The 20,789-nt window shown below is 39.9% G+C and overlaps 3 protein-coding genes across 5 annotated transcripts in view; 1 reads left to right on the top strand and 2 right to left on the bottom strand.

Moving 5' to 3' along the window:
- Positions 1 to 2,308, top strand: part of dachd (dachshund d) — a 90,944-nt gene extending 88,636 nt beyond the window's left edge. For all 3 annotated transcript variants that reach the window (XM_070914515.1, XM_070914514.1, XM_070914513.1), the window contains exon 11: positions 83 to 2,308. In XM_070914515.1, the coding sequence (XP_070770616.1) occupies positions 83 to 120 (38 nt within the window). In that variant the 3' untranslated portion in view covers positions 121 to 2,308. The remainder of the gene's footprint in view (positions 1 to 82) is intronic.
- A 10,052-nt stretch (positions 2,309 to 12,360) lies between these two features.
- Positions 12,361 to 14,383, bottom strand: gpr18 (G protein-coupled receptor 18). The gene is made up of 2 exons (XM_070915122.1): positions 14,346 to 14,383; positions 12,361 to 13,991 (listed from the first exon to the last, which is right to left on the bottom strand). The coding sequence occupies exon 2, from the start codon at positions 13,982 to 13,984 to the stop codon at positions 12,965 to 12,967; it is 1,020 nt and encodes a 339-aa protein (XP_070771223.1). The 5' UTR covers positions 13,985 to 13,991; positions 14,346 to 14,383; the 3' UTR covers positions 12,361 to 12,964.
- Positions 14,384 to 19,265: 4,882 nt separating this feature from the next.
- Positions 19,266 to 20,583, bottom strand: gpr183a (G protein-coupled receptor 183a). The gene has a single exon (XM_070914967.1). The coding sequence runs from the start codon at positions 20,581 to 20,583 to the stop codon at positions 19,447 to 19,449; it is 1,137 nt and encodes a 378-aa protein (XP_070771068.1). The 3' UTR covers positions 19,266 to 19,446.
- Positions 20,584 to 20,789: the final 206 nt, after the last annotated feature.

The raw sequence follows: 20,789 nt of genomic DNA, 5'->3' as shown, positions 1-20,789 counted from the left end.
ATCACATCCTGAATAGTGCATTTGCGTCAGCAGGATGTTCGCTGTTGGCTAATCCTTGGCTCCTGTGTGTCCTCTGTTGCAGATGGAAGACTGTTCCTGAAAACCACAGTGATGTACTGATAAGGCCGCGAGGAGCTGGAGGAAATAAAAATTTCAGAAAAAAAGGAAGAAAAAAAAAAAAAAGAAAGAAAAGAAAACCCATGAAGATTCTCAAGAGCCCTTAACCAGGCTGATTTAGTAGAGGAAAGAAGTCAAGCTGCTTGTAGGAGTTCAATGGAAATGCTGTATTCACTCAAATGCTTGAGGAGGTTGTGTCTGAATGTAGAATAAGAAGTCTTTTTCTCACAGAGGCCGACATTAAATAGTTTGATGAAGCAGGTTTTGACGTAGCAGCTTGGCCAGCGTGAAGGATAAACATATATATCGAGCACAGTAAAAATGTACCCATGGTACACTGTTGGTAATAACTCATAAATTCTCAGCACTGAAGATTTTTATACTGTATCTCAGCCAGCGAGAAAGCTTCGAAAAAGAAATTCGACTGAAGTTTTGTTTTTGTATTTCAAATTGAATTTTGAGAAGCTAAAAATGACACGTGGAGATGAACCTTGTCAGAGGAAATAAAAAATGTGAATCTATCCATGTGTTCATCAAAAAGAGAAGACTGATGTTTGATTCTCATGTTTTCTAAATTAGATGACAATACAATCAAGTTTCCTTTTTACCATTTGTGTATATACAAGATCTGATGATAATGATAGGAAAACTCTATCGAACCCGAGCGGATTGATAAGGTATGTGTATATAACGTTAAGAGGTATTGTGTATGCAGTAGAGCTATTAGGCAAACGATACCACCATTTATATAAACCTACAGTTTTGTTTTGTTCTATTTCTGAGCCATCATTCTTTCCTATAGCTGCCATTTTGGTGAGAAAGCATGCAGGCATGTAAATGTTTGTCCTGGAATTATGATATTTAATAAATCCTATATTGTGCTGAACAAATACTAGGGTTGACTCACTCAAGCCCAGATGATTTTGAAAACATAATTATCAAACATTTCACTTTCAAAATGAAGACTTTTGCTGTCAATAGTACTGTAATCTTTGTAACAGAGGTAATATTTCTTGGAATTTACTGTACATTTTTGTCATGAGACACACTCAAAATCAGCACCTCTCAATGCTTTTTTAAAAAAGGAAAAAACAAACATCCAGACTAATTCTGATCACGTGTCAGCTTGAGAAACAATCAGTCATGACACAACTTTTTTCAAAAAACTGAATGCGATTTATTTACGTTGCTCAAATCCCTGTTGAACCAACACAAACACACTTTTCTTTTTTGAGTGTTTCATGATATCCTGATGAAAAAAAAGAAAGAAAACAAAGTCATAATAAGTTATAATTTTCCTGTTACTTTCCCTGAAGACTTTTGGATTTCGGTGCTGAAACACCTGTGTATATTCTCTAGACATAAGTTGATGTCAGTCCTTTAACTGCAAAACAGTTTAGACCTTATGTGTTACAATCAGGAGAGGAGGAGGAGTGTCCCATGTTCACGATGTGTTTGTTCTTTTTGTTCTGAGTGTCTAGGTCTGTTGTCACTGATAACTTATATAGCTTCTCGAATCATCTCTTCATTGTACTTCAAATTCAAATAAAGTTAACATGTTGATGATAAACTGTGTTGCCCGAGGTCTTGAACACGCTTCTCTGTCGCTCTGTCTGTCAGAAGTCACACACTGGTTTAACACGCCAGACGCAGCTGGACACAGGAAAGGCCACCAACACATAAACATGTAGATCATCGCCACGGAGACGGCCAAACATATCAGTTCAAGATGATCTGGTACAAATGTAAGCAAGCGTTGAGGGCAGCTCCTTTTCTTATATATTTTTTTTGCGATGCTGAATCATTGTTGTGTTTTTCCGTATTCGTTTTTAAGACCTTTACAATCAGCCCTCAGTCTTTTAACTCGTTTCTGTGTATTATGTATTGCCTAAAAAAAACACACTGCAGGTAAACTGTACTGTAGAAAAATAAATGAGCATATTGTTCTTCACTTTGTATAGCAGTAAAAAAAACATGTATGAGTAATCAAATGAAATGATGAGAATGTCTTGTGTAAGTTTTCCTTTCTTTTCACTGTGTGTGAATGCGAGTGTGTGTGTGTGTGTGTGTGCCCTTTGACTTGCATGTGTGAGTGTGTTTTTTTTTTAAAGAAATGCACAGGCTAATCCTAGACAAACTATGTAAATGAGGGTGTGACCAAGCTCACTGTAAATAAATTATTTCATGTGTACTTTCAAGTGTATGACACTAATTCACAGTATATCACCATAGAATACACAACAGTCACTGCAGGGTCGCGCATCCTAATATTCACTTCATATAACACTTAAGCTTTGAGGCCGCTGTTGGGAAATGATGAAGCTTCTCCGTTAATGTTGCAGTTGTCAAATTATTCTGTTTTGCAAATGTGACAGTTTTTATTCATGCATTTTTCTTTGTGTGTGTTTTTAATTATAATTTGTTCTGACTGTTCTTGAGTGACATTATTTGTTTTGCTCTCGAGACACAATAGTTATCCACAGGGATCATTTCAGAACGACAATAACAGGTACAGCTCTTAAAACAGCATCAAAAAAAATATGAAATCGACATTGAGAGACAAATTTCTCCAGTAAGCAGTTCTGAGTGAAATGTGTTGACACAGCATGCTTGGCCCGTACCCATTTTGCATGCTTTTTAAAGCATGGCCGTAACGCAGCCACAGAGATGAATAATTGACTGATTGCTGCATAATTCAATGCTGCATTGTAAAAATCCAAGGCCTGAAATATTTCAAGCTTTTCTTCTTTTTTATTAAAAATGAGGTTAAAGTTTCAATCAACCTTGAAAGAACAATATGACACACAATGGGCGATCAATCATGAAACCACGCTCCTCGTCGAGTTCAGACTCGGAACTTGAGCTCACTCTGGAGTGAAAGAAACTCTGACATCACGTCCACTTTATCCATTTAATGACTCAATCGTTCCCTCTTTTTGCTGCAGCGAAAGATTCACTCCACTCGCCTCCAATAAGCTTGTGAGACGTGGGCTGTTCACAGCTATTACTCAGATATTCTGTTTATTTCTCTATCTGATGCCTTTTTTCTCTGCATTGGCGTCTGAGCGAAGAGGCCCCGCAGCTACATGTTTCATATCACTGCACATTTTGTAATAAATTCAATTCAGTACAAATATGACCATGAGGCACGAAGGCTTTAAATACCAAATGTGCATTATAGCTGTGTTGTTGCATTTGACTTGGCTGTGGTGTAGAAAGCACAGCGCTGATTGTATATTCACAGCATTCAGAGCCGTGTGAGCGGTGTGCTTTATTTACTTGGTTTGACTTGGAGATGTGCTCATGAAGACATCATCCAGACATGATTATTCCGCATGATCCCGCCTCTTATTTCACTGTTGGTTTGCCTAACGTCACATTGCACAATTTGTTGTTGCTTTTGCGCTTGCTTGACCAGCTGAAGCAACGTGTTTCTCCTGACACTGCTGACGGATGTTTTTTTTATCTAAGGATAAAAAAGTTTCACAAGAGAGAAACAAAGTTGTATTTATACTTCAGCATATTGTCAACTGCATTGTCAACCCCTGACTGAGCTAACTCCTTGCTCATCAGCACGAGCAGGAGATGGCCATTTAGTGAAAGCAGTAACATCGCATGTCTCTTGATAACTCAGTGGTGCCCTGAGTCTGCAGAGACACATTAGGAAGGTGCAGGCTGATCGTCTGAAAGATGGGACTAATGTCACCTAATCAGATAGACCATTATGTATTAGCGAAACTACAAAACAGTTTTATCTGACAAGGGCCAGGCCACATTACCTAAATTAACATTTTGCAAGCGTGAACATGGAAGACCACAGAGGCGAGGGGAGGGCTAGGACTGCGGCCTGCGCTTAGACATTCGGCAGTAATTATTAATTTATGATTGTCTCTGGTCTTAATGAAAATGAAAGCCAGGAAAGAGAACAGGGAGGGATAATGTGGCGTGAAATTGAGTTTCATTTGTACAGGGTCCACCTTTTAACTCTGCGCTTCTTAGGCGGAAATGGAGCCGAGCGCTTCCCTCTCTCTCTCTCTCTCTCTCTCTCTCTCTCTAGAGAATGTATTTCAGTGGGGTTTTTTGTTTTTTTTATCATGCTCTCTCTCCTTTCAGTCTTTCAGTCAAAGCATGTTCATATCCTCTCATCCTTTTGTGATATTTGGGGCCAACACGCCCTTTAACATCTCCATTACTCTCGTAAGGCCTTTTCAAAATGGCACAAGGCTCTTTGATGTCTGATAACTATGTCAACAAGTTTCTTGAATGGAAATGTCTCCGCGCAGTGCTTCTTTAATGTCAACAAGGCAGCGCAGAAAGGTCTCGGACCAGTTTGGCACAAGAGGGGTCGAAAGAAAGGCAGATTGATTTGCAACATTTTTTTTTTTAATGCAGACAACGTTGATCCCTGTGGATTGTGACGTGCCAATTTAAGGCTTACTGAAGTGATAATGGTCAAACAGCAGGAATGACGGAGGTGATGTCTTTGCACAAGCAGAGATGAGATTCGATAATTTATATATTATTTTGTAATGATTTTAATTAACAACTATCCAATTAGCTTGTTCATTACAACTATTTCAACTAGTTCATGTGTAAACCAACGCACAGGTACATGTTCCGCTTTTAATGACTACCAGAAACTTTAAGACAAGTCATAATACATCACTTCTGTCTATTCTATTCTATTTTTTTTTTTTTGATGTGTCACTCGGCCATGTTGGATAATCACTTACAGCTACAGAATTGCGCACAGTGTAATACCTGCAATAACCAATATTTTTGGCCACTAGGAGGCAGAGAAAACAAGCTGTAAACACAACATTGACGTACGGTAGTATCACCTTTCAAGTTGAATATTACACGTCAAACAGACACGGAGCAACATTAGCATTCATTTAAAGTCTTGTATCTGACCATCTGACAAATTCAAGTCCAGTATTCTCTCTCTTTTAGCTCTGCTTTTGGTCATCACCAACTCCTGAAGGCAATGCTGGGTAGGCAGCATACAGTGGGTTTTTCAAGCTTTTTCGCTGACTAAGCTGCCTTTAGTTGCCTTTAGTTGCCAAAACGATGTGAAGAAGAGTGAACCAAAACAGTACAGTTACGCGCCGTAAAACCCAATGAGCTGAAAGATGCTCTACAATGCTCAGAAATTAAATTAGCTGCAACCACAAAGCTTACTGTAGAATTTTTAAACACCCACTTTATGTCATGATACATCAATACAATATTAGACTTTGAATACGCTTCAGATCTGAAGTGGCATCTGTAAGCTTCCACAAAATTACTCACAGCCGGAGTATCCAAATCACCAGGGTTTCTTATATTAAGTCAATTACATTTTTACAATTGTGAGAGAGGGGTGGTTAATTTAGTTTGACCCAAGAGCCCCCCGACACTCCCCCAGATAGCAGATGGATGAGGCGAGTGACCACAGGCGTGAGGGAGTGTGTGTCTGAGTGTGTGTGAGCCCACTGGATTAGTCTTCATTTGGTGCCTCTGTCATAAGGGAGGGGGAGACTGAACACTGTGTGGCAGAGCAAAGAAAACACACAGGGTCAGTCGAACACACACAAACACACAAGCCTGCGCTATTAACCCCCCCCCAGCTCATCAACTTTATTTTGCAATCTTCCCTCAGAACCATTAGAATACCCTGAAGAAATGACTTTCCAATTAAAGGGGATCTAGAAGAAGAAGGTTTTTTTCTTTTTTTTTTATCTCTGGCTCCTGGAGTACTTTATTCCAATAATTTAAATTGGAATTGATTTTTCAATTTACCCGCTGACTGCTACGGACACAGAGCACAGGGCCAAATAGAGCTACGTTCCCAGAATATTTGTCATGACAGCGCGCTACATGTAAATTTGCACAGGCCACCTAAATAGTAATATATGAGAGAACAATCAGGCAGGACAACACATTTAGGCCTTGTGTGATATAGCATCAGGTGTTATCTCTCACTTTATGTGGTGTTTTGTGAAAATGTTATTTTGATATCCCTCTAACAGGTCCACACTAATTAGCAAAGGGAACCATTTTATTCATTTATGAAAACAAACATGTACCATCACGTTGAGAAGTCTGTTTATAAGACAGACTGCTTTAGTATTTATGGGGTTCTCAAAGCCATCACTCAGGCCAAACTTTACTATTACACTGCATTTCCCACATGCTCTCAGAGCAGGAGGAAACAGTAGTCTGTCCCGGGCAGGCAGCGAGAGCCTCACATGTTTAAGTTTGACAAACTATGCCTATGAACTTCGCAACAACAGCAGCTCCAGCTGCGTTCTAATGAGCATTTATTGTGTCTCCAGTACGGCGAGCGCTTTGCTGAGACCGGCTTCAAAGCCAACCAGATTCTACTCTGAGCTGTTTTACAGATGCGTCTAGAAATCCGAGGCCGTTCTTCTGTGGACGAATGGTTCTGTCTTTTGCTCCTGACAGCTGCGCGGGCTTGTTGTTCACTCTCTCCTGAGTTGTTTTAATAAAGTTGTGCTGCAGGAGTAGTGAGAGAAGATTAATGGACGCACAGGAAGTGTGGCAGTTGTGAGAGGATGCAGGACAGAGCGGGCCAGCAGCCATCTGTTCCCTCTCCTTTACAGCTCTCTTAATGGAGAAGCAAACCAAACAACATGGATCTGAGCCCTGCAGACAGACACACACTCACACACACTCACACACACACACACACACACACGCACGCACGCACGCACGCACGCACGCACACCTCAGTTGCACACAGCTAAACACAAAACATCACTTTATGTGACAGAGATGAGAGCTGGGCTTTTGTCATTGTATTCCCCCTTGTTGGATGTGTGCGCATGCTTGTGTGTGTGTACACATATGTGTGTGTGTGTGCTTTCTTTTTTTCTACCTTTCAGCGAAATAAAGTTGGGTGTGAGCCACGGCTGTGAGATTTAGATGAAAGACACAGTCTGGATGGAACGTGATTAAGAGATATGTTCTTGAGGCAAAACAGGACTTGGCATTTGCTGAGACAAAACCTAATCAAATTAAAGCAAAACATGGCCATTGTTGTGGAGTGTGTTCTCTGCTTGTGTCACGTTTGAAATGAAACAGTGTAAAATAGATATGGGCTTGTGTCTGCGCAGCATCACAGACACCGTGGTTTTATTCACATTTACACACAGGCACTGACTAATGACGGTTGTGCCCAATGATGCCTAAAGCACTTTATGGAGCTGTCTGGGTTATAAAAAATGTTTACTATGATGGAGCGGAATGGCTCACTGAAAGAGTATTATTGTTTACAAGTTATTGTTTTAGATTAATTCACTCAGCAGAATTGTTAAATTCTCTATCCAACAGGCATGGCCACCTCCAGTTCATTCCTCCGTCAGTTAAGTATTTACCGGTCCTCCTCCCTTGAGTTCCCTCTCTTTACTGGTGCTCCATATTTATTATTAGCCTATAATGAAATCTATAGTCCAACTGTTTCTCATTTTGTTTGTTTTGAATGAACGCAGACCATGTCACGTTAAATGACAACATGCATCGTCTCCCTCTTTCTCCCGGTGAAGACATCTGTACGACATGATGAAGTTTCCTCTCTGAGTATCAATCCTGTAATTGAGCTCAGGGAGAGGAGACGTGATGTGCACACAGAGGAAGTGAAAGGCCTCTCTCGCTCTCCCCTCCATCCCTCCTTCTCTCACTCTTTCCCTACCCTCCATCCCTCTCTAACACACACACAAACACAGACCACAGGCTACCGCTGTGTCCTCCTTTTTCTTCCCAGGCACACGCACAACTCTTCCTCTCTACCTGCTTTTACATTAAATTTGTCAGTCAGCTCTCTTTAGATGCACATCAGCTGAAACGAGTGCATTAGCATTAGCTGCCATAATATCACTCACTGTTCAGGGCACACTGCACGCCGGCAGAGAGGAGAGACACAAGTGGAATCTCCTAATAGTGTCTTCACAAGCTTTTCACAACACTACATCCTGAGTGACACAGCGTCCTGGAGCTACAATGTCTCTTTATCCATCTTGTAATGTTGCTTTCTCATTGTGCCCTTACGATACAGTGGATCATGAGGAAACAGAAGTGAGGTCGGATTAAATATTAACACAATCTGACACAGTCCCCACCGGAGCTCCTATTCCACTTCACATGATACAATTAAAAACATTCCCACATGCATTGAGCGGAACACTTGTCAAGAACATGCTGCTATACAGACTTAAAATAAATCTTATACTAATCTATGGAGAACCTGACAAGGAGGAGGCCAAGGTTTCCATGCAGGCACTTAGCAGAGTAGAGAGTTGGAAAAAAAATTAACAGAGAGAGATGAGGGCCTTACATTATTTATACGTGCTAATGGTGGCTGTCTGTGTGTGTGAATCAGCAACAGAACAATCTGCTAAAATAGATACACAGCTGTAATCAAGGCCATACATTTCCTCTCCTTCTCCTGTTCTCTGCTAACTGCAGGGTCAATTGGAGTCAGTTTAGTAGCATTTGAAACTCTTGCAGTAGATTATCTCCTTTTAATGGAGACGAAAGACAATGCAGGAGTAGATTGCGATTGCCGAAGGAAAAGATTACCTCTGCAAAGCTATCCTGGCTAAATACGTGCACTAAAGGAATACCTCACACAGTTCCCACTGTACGTAAGATATCATTGTACATCTACCACCGATAAGAACAATAGCTCGTGTGCTTAACCTAGTTTTGTCCGCAAAAGGAATCCATTAGTCTTATTGTGCAGCCCTAAAGCTCAGCATCACAGGGGGGAACCCACTGTTGCGCCGCTACATCCACACACATGTGCCTCTCATTTCCTATGGCAGTCCAGAAGTATCCTTCAACATCCTATTGTAAAGTTTACCAGGGGAGAGGTTCAGTGTATTAAAGTGCCCTGAGAGAAACGCTAAATGATGTAAATGCAGGCAGCTGCTTGTTGCTAATGCCGTACAGTAGACGAGGAGGCCCAGGCGAGGCTGGATGTGTACAGTATCTATATAACATTATAGGCTCTCTTTCATGTCCTCGTGCTCTCTAATGGGAACAATATGAAGACTGATGGTATAGTAAAAGTGTAGGGAACAGTGCTCCAAACCAAACCATATTCTGTCTCTGTGTCAAACACAACAACACATTGGAGTGGCAAAAACTGTTGTGTGTTTTTGAGGTTGTACTATAAATGTGTGGGCCAAATTTGGTCACATAGATATATGTATATATTACAATGGCTTAAACCATTACTGATATTTAATAGTATCGTGGTAACATATGACTTTTGGCAGTACGGTATACTGCTGACTGGTGCTTCCCTACCTTTTTTTACTGACATATCTCCACCGGCCCTAACTCAAGGACCCCTCCAATGACACTACTCGTTATGTTCCAAATATGTTCATTTGAATTGATTTTGAACTAACTATTTCAACCATTAACCATTACTGTTAGTAACTAACTATTTCAACCATTTTATTAGCTAGCTATTTCAATTAGGCTAATCCATTACTTTTAGCTTACTATTACTATTTCAACTAGCCTATTAATCCATTACTGTTTGCTATCTATTGCAACCATTTATTCATTAGCTAACTATTTCAATTAGGCTAATTCTAGTTAACTATCTCAACCATTAATCCATTACTTTTAGCTAACTATTTCAACTAGCCTATTAATCCATTACTGTTTGCTATCTATTGCAACCATTTATTCATTAGCTAACTATTTCAGTTAGGCTAATTCTAGTTAACTATCTCAACCATTAATCCATTACTTTTAGCTAACTATTTCAACTAGCCTATTAATCCATTTCTGTTTGCTAACTATTTCAACCATTTATCCACTACTTTTAGGCTTTTCACTATTTATCCAATACTTCTTATTGTTTAACCATTACTTTTAGATGTCTATTTTAACCATTCATCTGTTACTTTAAGCTAACTATTTGAACTGTTTATTCATTACTTCTAGTTATCTATTTTAACCATTTATCCATTCATTTTAGCTAACTGTTTAGACTCTGCTCGCACCTCCTGGCAAATGCATAAGTACCCCAGGGTTACAATTACCCCTAGTTGGGAATTGCTGCTGTTGGCTGTTTACTGCTGTACCATATTTCTTTTTTCATATTCAGAGGGGTCATTTGTCCCAAATCTGTTTCAACATTCAAAATAGCATGTAACAGAAATGTACGTGTAAGATACAAACTCTTGAGAAACACTTTTAATCATGGTAAAGATAAATAGTCCAACCCAAAGTGCTATTTAGAAAAACAAATACAGCAACACTGTCTCTGATCATCATTTGATAGTGTGCTGACACGCAAACTCTATTAAGCTGTCTTCAAATATGCAAAAATGATATGATTTTACAATGATTACATATTCACTTCCCCAGCTGGCTGGCTCCAAGCGTCTCCATTTGTCATCGACTATTGTGTCCAATTATATGATTAGCTTTGAACACTCCAGCACTTCGAGAGCTCTCGTGTGTTCTGCCGCGCAGAGTGATTCACAAACAAAGTCATTACAACATGTATTCACACATATCAAATAACAAAACAGATGGCCACTGTGCTCGCCGCCTGATTTGTTTTCCACACGAGTGGTAGGGGGAAAAAAAGTATTTTGTGTGCGCTGTGTTTAATGCTGACTGTTTTTATTCCCAAAGAAGAGCAGCTGGCTGTCGCGCTGTTAGATCAGCTCCTATGAAAGACAATCTTGTTTTCATTAATTTCTCTACAACAAAGGCACTTGTTGGGAAGATTTAGAATTACAGCGGGTAAAGCTTCCGGATAATTCATCACAGGGACTTGACAGGAAACTTAATTGTTTTAAATGCCAGTTGCTGTGAGCAGCGTGCCTGTTTTTTCTTTGATGTCTAACAGGTGGGACAGATAGACGATCCTCTGATGTTTCATTTGACCTTTGACCTCTTGGTTATAAATCCACTTGTAGTCCACTGGCCAATAAACCTATCATCGTGTGATGAACTGCAGTTCCCAGAATTCCATGTGAGATGGAAATCTTGTAGTCTGCCTCCTCTTATTAAACACTGTGTAAATCTAGGCTGTCTATATCCAACAGATTGGCCACTTCTTGACCTATGAATACTGTACAAACCAACCAAGAACCATATGGACTCCCAGTGCAGTTTATCCTTTTACCACCGTATTACACTCATTTATCTCCGTGAGAATTTAACTGTGCTTGTTTGTGAAGATGCAACCAGCATCCCTTTAAGGAATTACACAGTATAACACAGTTTATTTAGTTGTGTTTGCAATTGATCAGCCGTACGATAGCCATTCCGAGAATTGCCAAGGTACATGTGGTTACACCACAGGGTGCCTTGACTGTCTAATTGCATGAGACACTACATAGTTACTCAGCTACACTGACTCACTGTCTAATCTAGTTAGGACAGTGTAGGTGTAGCAGACACACTAACTTGATTATTTTAGCAACTGGCAAATCAATTCTTAGCTCGCGTGGTGTTTGTGCAGGACACCTATCAAATACTGTCACATTCAAACCTGAGTTTTGTCCTTCATTTAAATTAAACAGTCTCTTCACAGAGATAGGACTGTCACACATTCTGTGCACTCTACCTCATCACTTGTCTGTCATTTGAGGAATAAATTGAGGATAAATTGCAGGATCTTGCATCGTGGTGCTTGTACTCACAGCAGAGACCTGACATTAAAGTATCCCTGTGCAGAAAAGGTTTTCTCTTTTAAGGTTAAGGTTGCTTTAAATCTAGTAAATAGCCTCGCTGATATCTCTTGAGTATGTTACTGTAAATGCACTTCAAGTGACTGAATCATTTAACATCCAATCAATACGATTCGCGTTGCACCATAAACACACTTTAAGTCTGATTCGTGGTTGAGGAAGCTGTTATGACTGTAGTTAACAACTTCTCTGTGATGAGGTGGAATGGTTATATATAGAATGAAAACTGAGATATTTGCATTTATAAGGCCTATTAAAATGTAATAAAAATGCAGAAACAAAAGAAAAGTATAAAGAACTTTAAAACAGAGAATCAAAAATCCTGCCAAGTAAAGAAAGCACTGTTTTGTATTTACTCTGGGAGGTAGATGGGATCTACCTGTGCCATGCTGCCATCACCTGGCCAATATGTTTACAGCAACTTTCAGGGTCCTTGTGGTGAGTGTTATAATAATGTCCAGTTTCAAGTGGTTGGACTTATGAATATATAATAAATATAATATTAAATATTACAAGGTGAAGTGACACCAGTCAAGCAATCTTAGTTTATTTGGACCTCGTGTGCATGACATCATTCAGCACTGATGGTTATATTTAGTCATGATGAGGTCTTACAAATATGGTGCGAAACACCAAACAAAAGAAAAGCTGCTACCTTCACAAACCCACCATCGTTTCCTGTTGGTTTCCCCTTGTGGAGGCAGTCAGGCGTTATAGTTATAGTTATATAAGGCTGAGAAGAGTTTCAGTGTTTCTACATAATAACAAAGCAAACACTGAGATACTGTGGGCTATGTTTTTTAATGATTATAAGCTTTATTTTTGCCTGCATGTATTACACCTGAGCCACAGATACTTGTGCTTTGTCTGTCGGAGCAAAGACGCACAGAAAACATCTCAAGTCTCATGGGTGAGTCAATCAGCTCCGAACACAGATGTTTTTGCCACAACAGCAGCACTCCCATACTGTGAGTGTAAATTACACCTTGGAAATTAATTGCAAGTTTTGATCCTTTCGATAATGAACCATGTACACAGTGATGCATTCAGTGTTACATTGTGCCAAAGCGTGCAACAGTACATGTCAGTGTGCTGTTTGACATGAAAGTTTGATGCTTGTTTCATATCATTGCGCTGGTCAGGTTGCTCATTGATCGGATGCTGCCTGTGTGCGTGTGCCTGCTCTTCCGTCGCACACTTCGCAGATAGTTCCTGTACAGGATCACGCTGATCACCCTGTCCTGGAACTGCTTGGAAACAATGTAGTACAGAATGATGTCTAGCACTGTGCTCATGTTCATCAGGAACGTGGTGAAGACTGCCCATGTGCTAAATCCCCCATCTTTGCCTGTCCCCAGCAACCGGAGCACTAAAGACACATGGAAAGGCACAAAACACACCAACACTTGGATGATCAGTGTGATTATGATCCGGATGGACTTCTGCTTCACTTTAGGTTTGAGCTTAGAGGTGCGGCCGTGGATCAGATTATCCACAATGACAATATAGCAGCCAATCATTATACAAATGGGAACCAGGAAGAAGAAGATGAGTCGCACAAAGTTGACGGGGTTGTCATTGCGCATGTAGATGATGTCTTGCATCTTGATGCAGGTGGTGAAGTTGGAGATGCGATCGGGGTCGTCCTCAGAGAAGAGCAGGGGTACAGTGCAGCCCAGAGTCATTAGCCACACCCCCAAACTCCCTACCACGGCCTTAGGGACATTCCTCAGTTCTTTGCCGTGCTTGGGCTGGACGATGGCCATGTAACGGTCAGCGCTGATCAGAGAAAACAGCCACAGAGCCATGCAGGGGTAGAAGATGGTGAGAGCTGAACTGATTCTGCAGAAAAGATCTCCAAAGGGCCAATAGTCCTGGTGGTGGTAAACCATTCTGAAGGGAAGCAGCAGGATGAAGGTGAGGTCCACCAAAGCCACATTTATCATGTAGACAGTGACAGAGTTCCTCTTCTTGGTTGTGAGGGCAAACACCCATAAAGCAGTGAGATTGACTATGACTCCTATGATGAAGATGAAGCTGTAGAAGATCAGGCCTACCAATCGGTACTCCACCGGTCCCTGCTCCGGCCTTACAGCACCAGACTCCACAGACATTTTGGAGAAGTTTAGATTTAGCTTCATTCTGAAACTTACAGAATACAGCAAGATACTGGTGTTTATTTCCATTGAACAATTCCTTTATCATATTTTTTTGCCCATTTTTTTTCATGATTGGAGTTGAAGTCCTGTTAATTCATTTACGTTGAAAGGTCATGTGCTTCTAGCAGAGCCTTAATAAGGAAAAGGGGATATTTTGGCCAATGTGGCATCTCTCAATTATGAAATTGATCAAATCTAAGATAACCAAAGTCCTTTGATTTACTATCAGCTACAAAAACAGTACAGCCAAGTCATGTTAAGAGACATGTTTACTGATTGCAATTTTGAATAAGATTTTAAGTTTCAAATGATCCGAGGAGCAAAACCTGGTAATGCAACTTACTTTTGAACATTATGTAGAAGTAATCCTCATTAGTCCAGTCATTAGTTTGAAATCTAAGAAAAAAACAAACAAACAAAAGCACAATATAAACACATTCAAGCACTGTGTTTGAGAGAAAAAAAAGAGTATGAAACAATTAGGTTTCCAGAAGAAACAGTGGGGTTGAATTAGCTAGAGGCTGCTTCTAAATATGTACATATCTGTGTTTTACAGTTTGCAGAACCTGATGCCTGATAATTTGAATACTTATTTTTCCAAGCTGTGCAGCTGCACTGCGAGAAAAAAAGAGAAAGAGAAACCATGTCTGTCTAGATGTGTAATTCCATAATGTATACATATGTATACATTATATACATTACACTGTAGAAACAAAACTGTAACTGTGGTGAGCAGCAGAGTACAATGTGGAAGTGAAATCTTTATCCCTGTGAACTTGATGTGTCTTGATAATAAATCATGTGACTTCCGCCTTTCACCTTTAAGTAAGTATATTCTTTCTACTGTACTGTCTGTTGTGTATATTGTGAATCGTGGGTGATCATTAAGAATCAGAAAACCAATGAATGTAAAGCTGCAGAATGAAACTAGCTAAATAAATTAAATAAGCTGAGTGATTTAAATCAGTTTGTCCCAAAACTGAGCAACAAAACACACATACAGAAATAAAACATGTCAGCCAAAATGACTTTTCCCATCCATCTTAAAGGTCAGACAGATCAAGTAGTCTTGCCTGAACAATAAAAAGACTGCACTTACCACAGAAATTACACAAACATCCTGACAAGCTTGCGCCAACAGGTTTATGAAGCAGCACGGCGACTTATCTGAGCACTCGGTCAAAACAGGGAAGTGAATGCTTTCTCAAAGGGTAATGTGATGGAATGGTGGCGAGACTGAGCACAGTGTAAACCCCCATCACTTCCTGTGTTGACTGTGAGCTGTAGTTTCTGTACTTTAGATTCCTTTACAGTATCTACGTAGTTGGAACACAAAGGGCCACAGCTTTCCACAGTCTGCAATTACACCCCCTTAAAGAAAATGATGTGCCATTAGAAGTGGGAGTGTGTTTGGCAGGCAGAGAGATGGCAGATTTAGGGCGAGTTATTGATTGGAAAAGTGGGGTCTGTCACAGCACATTAGTTCTCAGGGGAGTAATCCACAGCAGGTTGCTGTGAGAAGCATCTGCTGCTGGAGAGAAGTAATTAAAAACAGGATGTTGAGGCAGTTGCCATATAAACAGGAAATAAGAAGGTGGTAATAGACACTTCACGCTGATGCTGTGAGATGGTTTTACACCGCGTTGTCTTAATGGATGCAAAGCGCATACCTCAGGTGAAAAGCTCAAGGTCAGTCTGGACCCGGACTGAATACAGATTAATGTGTGTGATTAATGTGTGTGTGTGAGCTGATAACAACTATGAATTAGGACATTTGACTCAAAGAACATTGTGCAATCAAAACATCCCCTGATTTCCTAACTGCTACTTTCCATTCCCATTACACAAAATAGAGAGCAAAGCATACTTTCACACGATTTACAGCATTTCCTCCTTTGTGCCGTCTGACTGCTTTGATGCTGAACTTCTTTCCATGCTCACTATGTTATTTTTCATCACAGGGTTTATAATTCTTATTCCTGGGAAATAATTATCTTTCGGCTTGTCCCCTCGATGTGTCTTAAAAATCTCATACCAGATGGTACTTTGTGTTCATTGCAATATGTTGTTATGACAACAGTCTGTGTGATGTTTTCCTCTCTTTGATACTTGTCATGTGGTTGCCTCAGCGAGTCCTCCACTCCTTAATAAATCCTTGGTCTTTATTATTCACCTGTGTAATAGACTATATAAGTGCAATTTCACTATCTAGACTACATCATGTTCTTTCTTTTTGTACTTCCCTTAAATTGTTTTATTTTATTTTATACTTATTATATACTTATATGAAAGAAAATGGTCAAATAAAATTAAAGATAAATTGATACTCTTGTTACATCTGTCAATATTCAGATTAGCTATAAGGTGCCTGTAAAAAGCCCATTTAACTTCCTTTACTGTCACCTCTTTAGCCTGTTCTACACTGTCCTCTAGAGGCCAAAAACAATCACTACAAGACTGAGGTTTAGGTAGCAGTCTGTGCCTAATAATTAATTTAGTCTTAGAGTAATCAATTTCTTATTTGTGCAAGTAAGACTAGGCTTTTGTAATATAATGTATTAGATGACATTTCATCTGTGGCAATTAATGCAAAATGACTTAACAGACCTTTAAGCTACAAAGCAAAAAAGTCTTAGTGAGATCATTGTTACATTTTAAGCTTTTCCAAACTTTTATTATACAAAATATAATACGGTTGTATCTTAATGATGATTTTATGTATTGTTCTGTTGCTCTGTCTCCTTTTCTTCACCTGTCCCTCTTTCTTTTTAGGTCTTCTGTCTTTTTCCTTTTCTCCATCACTGATCAGAGTTGGTAGCTGAAGTTGGCTGCTTTAATTCAAACATTAAAGACCCCCTCCAGACATTTTTAAGAGATATGGAAATACTCTTCTTTGAATGATAATCCGTGTGTGATATGGCTTTTCCACAAAAGAAAAAGTTCAATTACCGTGTCGAGAGTTCTCAAAATTACATCTTCTCCTTCTCCCCCCTGAAAAATCCAGAATACGCAAATATTGTTCATTTCAAAAGTTGGACAAGAGTTCAAAACTGAACACGAGATGTCTCCTACTTCTTCTCCTTGTTAAGTTCTCTGATGCCTTCAGCCCATCCCTTTAAAACGAACACTGTCCTTATTCCCCAAAGAAATCCGGTGGGGAGTGATAAAGCAGATGGCAATTATATGTGTGAAATACAATGTTCGTTGCAATACAAGTAGCTAGACTATCAGCAAGGGACATGTTTCAGTAACATAAAATAAAAAAATGTATAAGTTGTAAATACAGCACATTAAGAGGTCGAGATGCAAATAAACATCTAATGATACCCTGTAGTGTTTTATGGTTGATTGCCATGAATAGTATATCTTAGTTTACTGTGTTAATTTGCCCAGATACAGAAAGGGATTAAAGGTTTAAAAGTGTGTGTGTGTGTGTGTGTGTGTGTGTGTGTGTGTGTCAACAGTTCCTGGAATTAATTCATTACATTATTTGGTTAATGACCTTCTTGTCATAAGATTGTTATGCAACAACAAAAAATACATTAAAGTCAAGTTTATTTCATTATTTATTAGGAAAAATAATTTGTATTGTTAAGTTCAAACATTTACAAACAGGAAGCCCACTGCAGGCACATGTTTTGCTCTGTGGTTTTGTTTGAGCCTTGGCAGTAGCTTTGCTGGTTGCCATCAACATGATGAAATGAACTTTGTTGAACTTTTCTTGCTTATTTCTCTTGCCTCTATCTTAACCTGTGTCTTGTTTCAGAGCCATCTGATGCTGAGGCCTTCCGGATGTATGAGTGTGATGATTCATAAAGAATGGTTGAGATGCATATTGTTTCAGAACTGAGGGAACGATGTCCTTCCTATAACTCACACAAGCCAAGCTTTTGTCACAGTTTGCTAACCCAGTGGTCTGTTATATTACATGTACATGTGTTTGAATCTCTGGGTCTTGACAACAACCTGAATTTTAAAAGAAATTACTTTAAGTACTAATTGAACTTTCATGAAGGGAAGAAAAACAATATAATTATCTCCTGCTATTTAGGAAAAATCACTGGAGAATCACCATATGCAACACCCAAATCTAAAAGCAAACACTAAAAATAAAATGTAAATACAGTTTCTTTCTACAGACAATCTGACTGTTTAACAGGTCACACACATTCACACATCTTCACACACACACACACACACATGCTATGTGTTACTGACTACATCACACTTATTGAGCATCCGGAGGATTTTGTTCATAACGGATGTTTCTGCAGTTCATGATTTAGACCTGGTGCAAGTGACTGTGCAGGAAGCAGTGTGGCCTTTGTCTATCTGTATCTATCTAAGTGTAAAGTAAAGTTGTGGATTTAGTAACTAAATCAGGATTGGCCCATCTAGTCTCATTACAGGGCCTGCTCAGCTAATTCTGGGAATTGTTGGTACATTTGGTTTTCTTGAGCACAAATGGTGTGAAGATATATAATATTTTCTCCCTTACAAGAAACATGCATACACCTCAAGCATGTGTGTACATTGCATTAACACAGAATGTTAACATCACTTTTATTTTAACCTTTTATTTTATTTGCTCCACAGGACCCCTTTAAATTAAATGACATCATAGACCACACCCACCTTTATCATGAGGAAATGAATGTTAAAGCAGACAAATATGCTTTACCAAACAGTTAAGGTTAATTCACTTTACAAGCAGTTGAAATAATGAGTGTACAGTTTGTCAATTTTTCCTGAGATATTACATCTGTATGCTGAACTGAAACTTAAAAAAACAAACAAACCTGAGATTGTGAGTCTGATTTCATTTTGGAATGAAATTCATATCTACTTCTTCTTTAATATCTCAGTTCATAAAAGTAACACTGTGAGGAGGAGATCAGATGTGAGGTCATTGTCCGGTTGCAAATATTAAAATTCAAACATGTTTTTTTCACTTGAGTATACATTTAGCAATATAACTCTTCACATACTATACATGAACACACTTAATGTCAACTCATAGATGTTCTCTTTCCGCTCTCTGATCAGTTGACTGTCCACTTTCAACGTGCTCTACCTCATCAGCGCTCAGTCTACGGGCAGGAGACAAGCAGGCTTTATAAAAAAGTATCCTCCTTTCTTTCCTTAGCTGCAATAATCTCTGCTTTCCTGAGTAATTTATTGATCTCAAGAAAAAAGAGAAAATATGTAAATTCCTGAAATTCTGAATCATTCTGTTGATGTTTAACCCCCCCCCCCCCCCTTGTGTAAATTAATTTGGTCAAAAACAGCTGAATTTCTTTGGATCCAGATGCTGAGTAGCTGCGTAGAGTCCCTGATGGCATGAGTGAGTCACATTATTTGACTGGTTGTGATTAAAGTATGCCCACGCATAAAAGGTCCTCTCATCTTGCATAACTCTTGGTGCAGTGCCTCAGTTCTCTCATTCACTCAAGATGCTGTAATCTCCTTTCTGTGAGTCTCTCACTGGTTGTTCCTGCAGTACAGCTGTTGAGTTGGATCTTGTTGCCATCAATAAAATCCTTGGAGGAGCCTTCAGGTGATGTCCTCACTACACTGGAGAAGGACATGCTGACCTGTAGCTTCAGCAGCCTCAGAAGTTTCCTCTTGTAGCCCTTACAGGCAAAGAAGTAGATAAAAGGGTCCAAACAGGAGTTGAGGTTCATCAGACACACGGTGACGTGCAGCGACACCTGAAAGGCTGTGAGATCAGCACAATCGGGGCTCGACACCAGCTTGCGGATCATGTACTGCAGAAGGTCAATGTGATAGGGGCTGTAGCAGACAACAAACACCAGGGATACACAGCAAATCACACCGATGGCCTTGCGGCTCCGGCCAGACTTGTCTGTCAAATGGTTGTTCTTGGCTGTGAAGTGGAGTTTAGAGCACAAGACGGAGTAACTCACAAGGATGGTCACCACAGGGATGACATAACCAATGAAGACAGCGCCAATCAGTATAGTTGCAACATGCTCCATCTCCTCAAAGATGGGGTATTCCATGCAGGTGATGAAGCCATCAGGTTCCTCGTTGGTCATACGACTGCCCAGGAGGGGGAGGGTCTGTGCCAGGACCAGCAGCCACACACCAACACAAATGTAACGCACGTTACTGACCTTTCTGAGTCGGGCAAAGCGCAGAGGCAGGACTACAGCGATGAAGCGGTCCACGCTGAGGCAGGTCATGAAATTGACCCCTGCGTAGGTGTTGATGTAGAAGATGAAGCCTGAGATCTTGCAAAGCGCCTCACCCAGAGGCCAGTGGAAGCCCAGAGCATAGTAGGCAATCCTCACAGGCAGAGAGAGGGTGAAGAGGATGTCAGAAATGACCAAGTTGAGAGAGTATAAGGTGGTGGAGTTGATCTTCTTCAGATTGGGACGAATGACGTGGAGGGCGAGGCAGTTACCCAGCAGTCCCACAAAGAACACAATGCTGTAGACAAGAGGCATGAGGACCCTGGCATATTCTCGGTGGGCGTACAGGGTGTCACAGGTAGAATTATTAGAGGCATTGTTGGTGGATGAGGATGTCAGGGTCACAGGCACAGTGGTAGAACCCATCTTGATATTTTAGGAACCAGTACCTGTAAAAAATAAAATAAAATGTGTTAATGCTTTTGTTTAACTCAGAGATTTCATTGTGCATTTTCTTATCTTTTCTCTTCTCATTTTCTTTCTCCTCTGATCCAAAAAACACAATACAGAAAATGTGTATTTAAAGGAAACAAAACCAGACATGTGTCAGTTTGAAAAAAAGCCCCCAAAAA

Source organism: Enoplosus armatus, chromosome 11 (genome assembly GCF_043641665.1).
Source record: "Enoplosus armatus isolate fEnoArm2 chromosome 11, fEnoArm2.hap1, whole genome shotgun sequence".
NCBI classification, from domain to species: Eukaryota; Metazoa; Chordata; class Actinopteri; order Centrarchiformes; family Enoplosidae; genus Enoplosus; species Enoplosus armatus.
Note: the sequence above shows the minus strand (reverse complement) of the source record. Positions and strands in the feature narration are given on the sequence as shown.

Coding starts and splice junctions, on each gene's coding strand:
- gpr18 (XM_070915122.1), bottom strand. CDS start 13,984: ATGAAGCTAAATCTAAACTTCTCCAAAATGTCTGTGGAGTCTGGTGCT.
- gpr183a (XM_070914967.1), bottom strand. CDS start 20,583: ATGGGTTCTACCACTGTGCCTGTGACCCTGACATCCTCATCCACCAAC.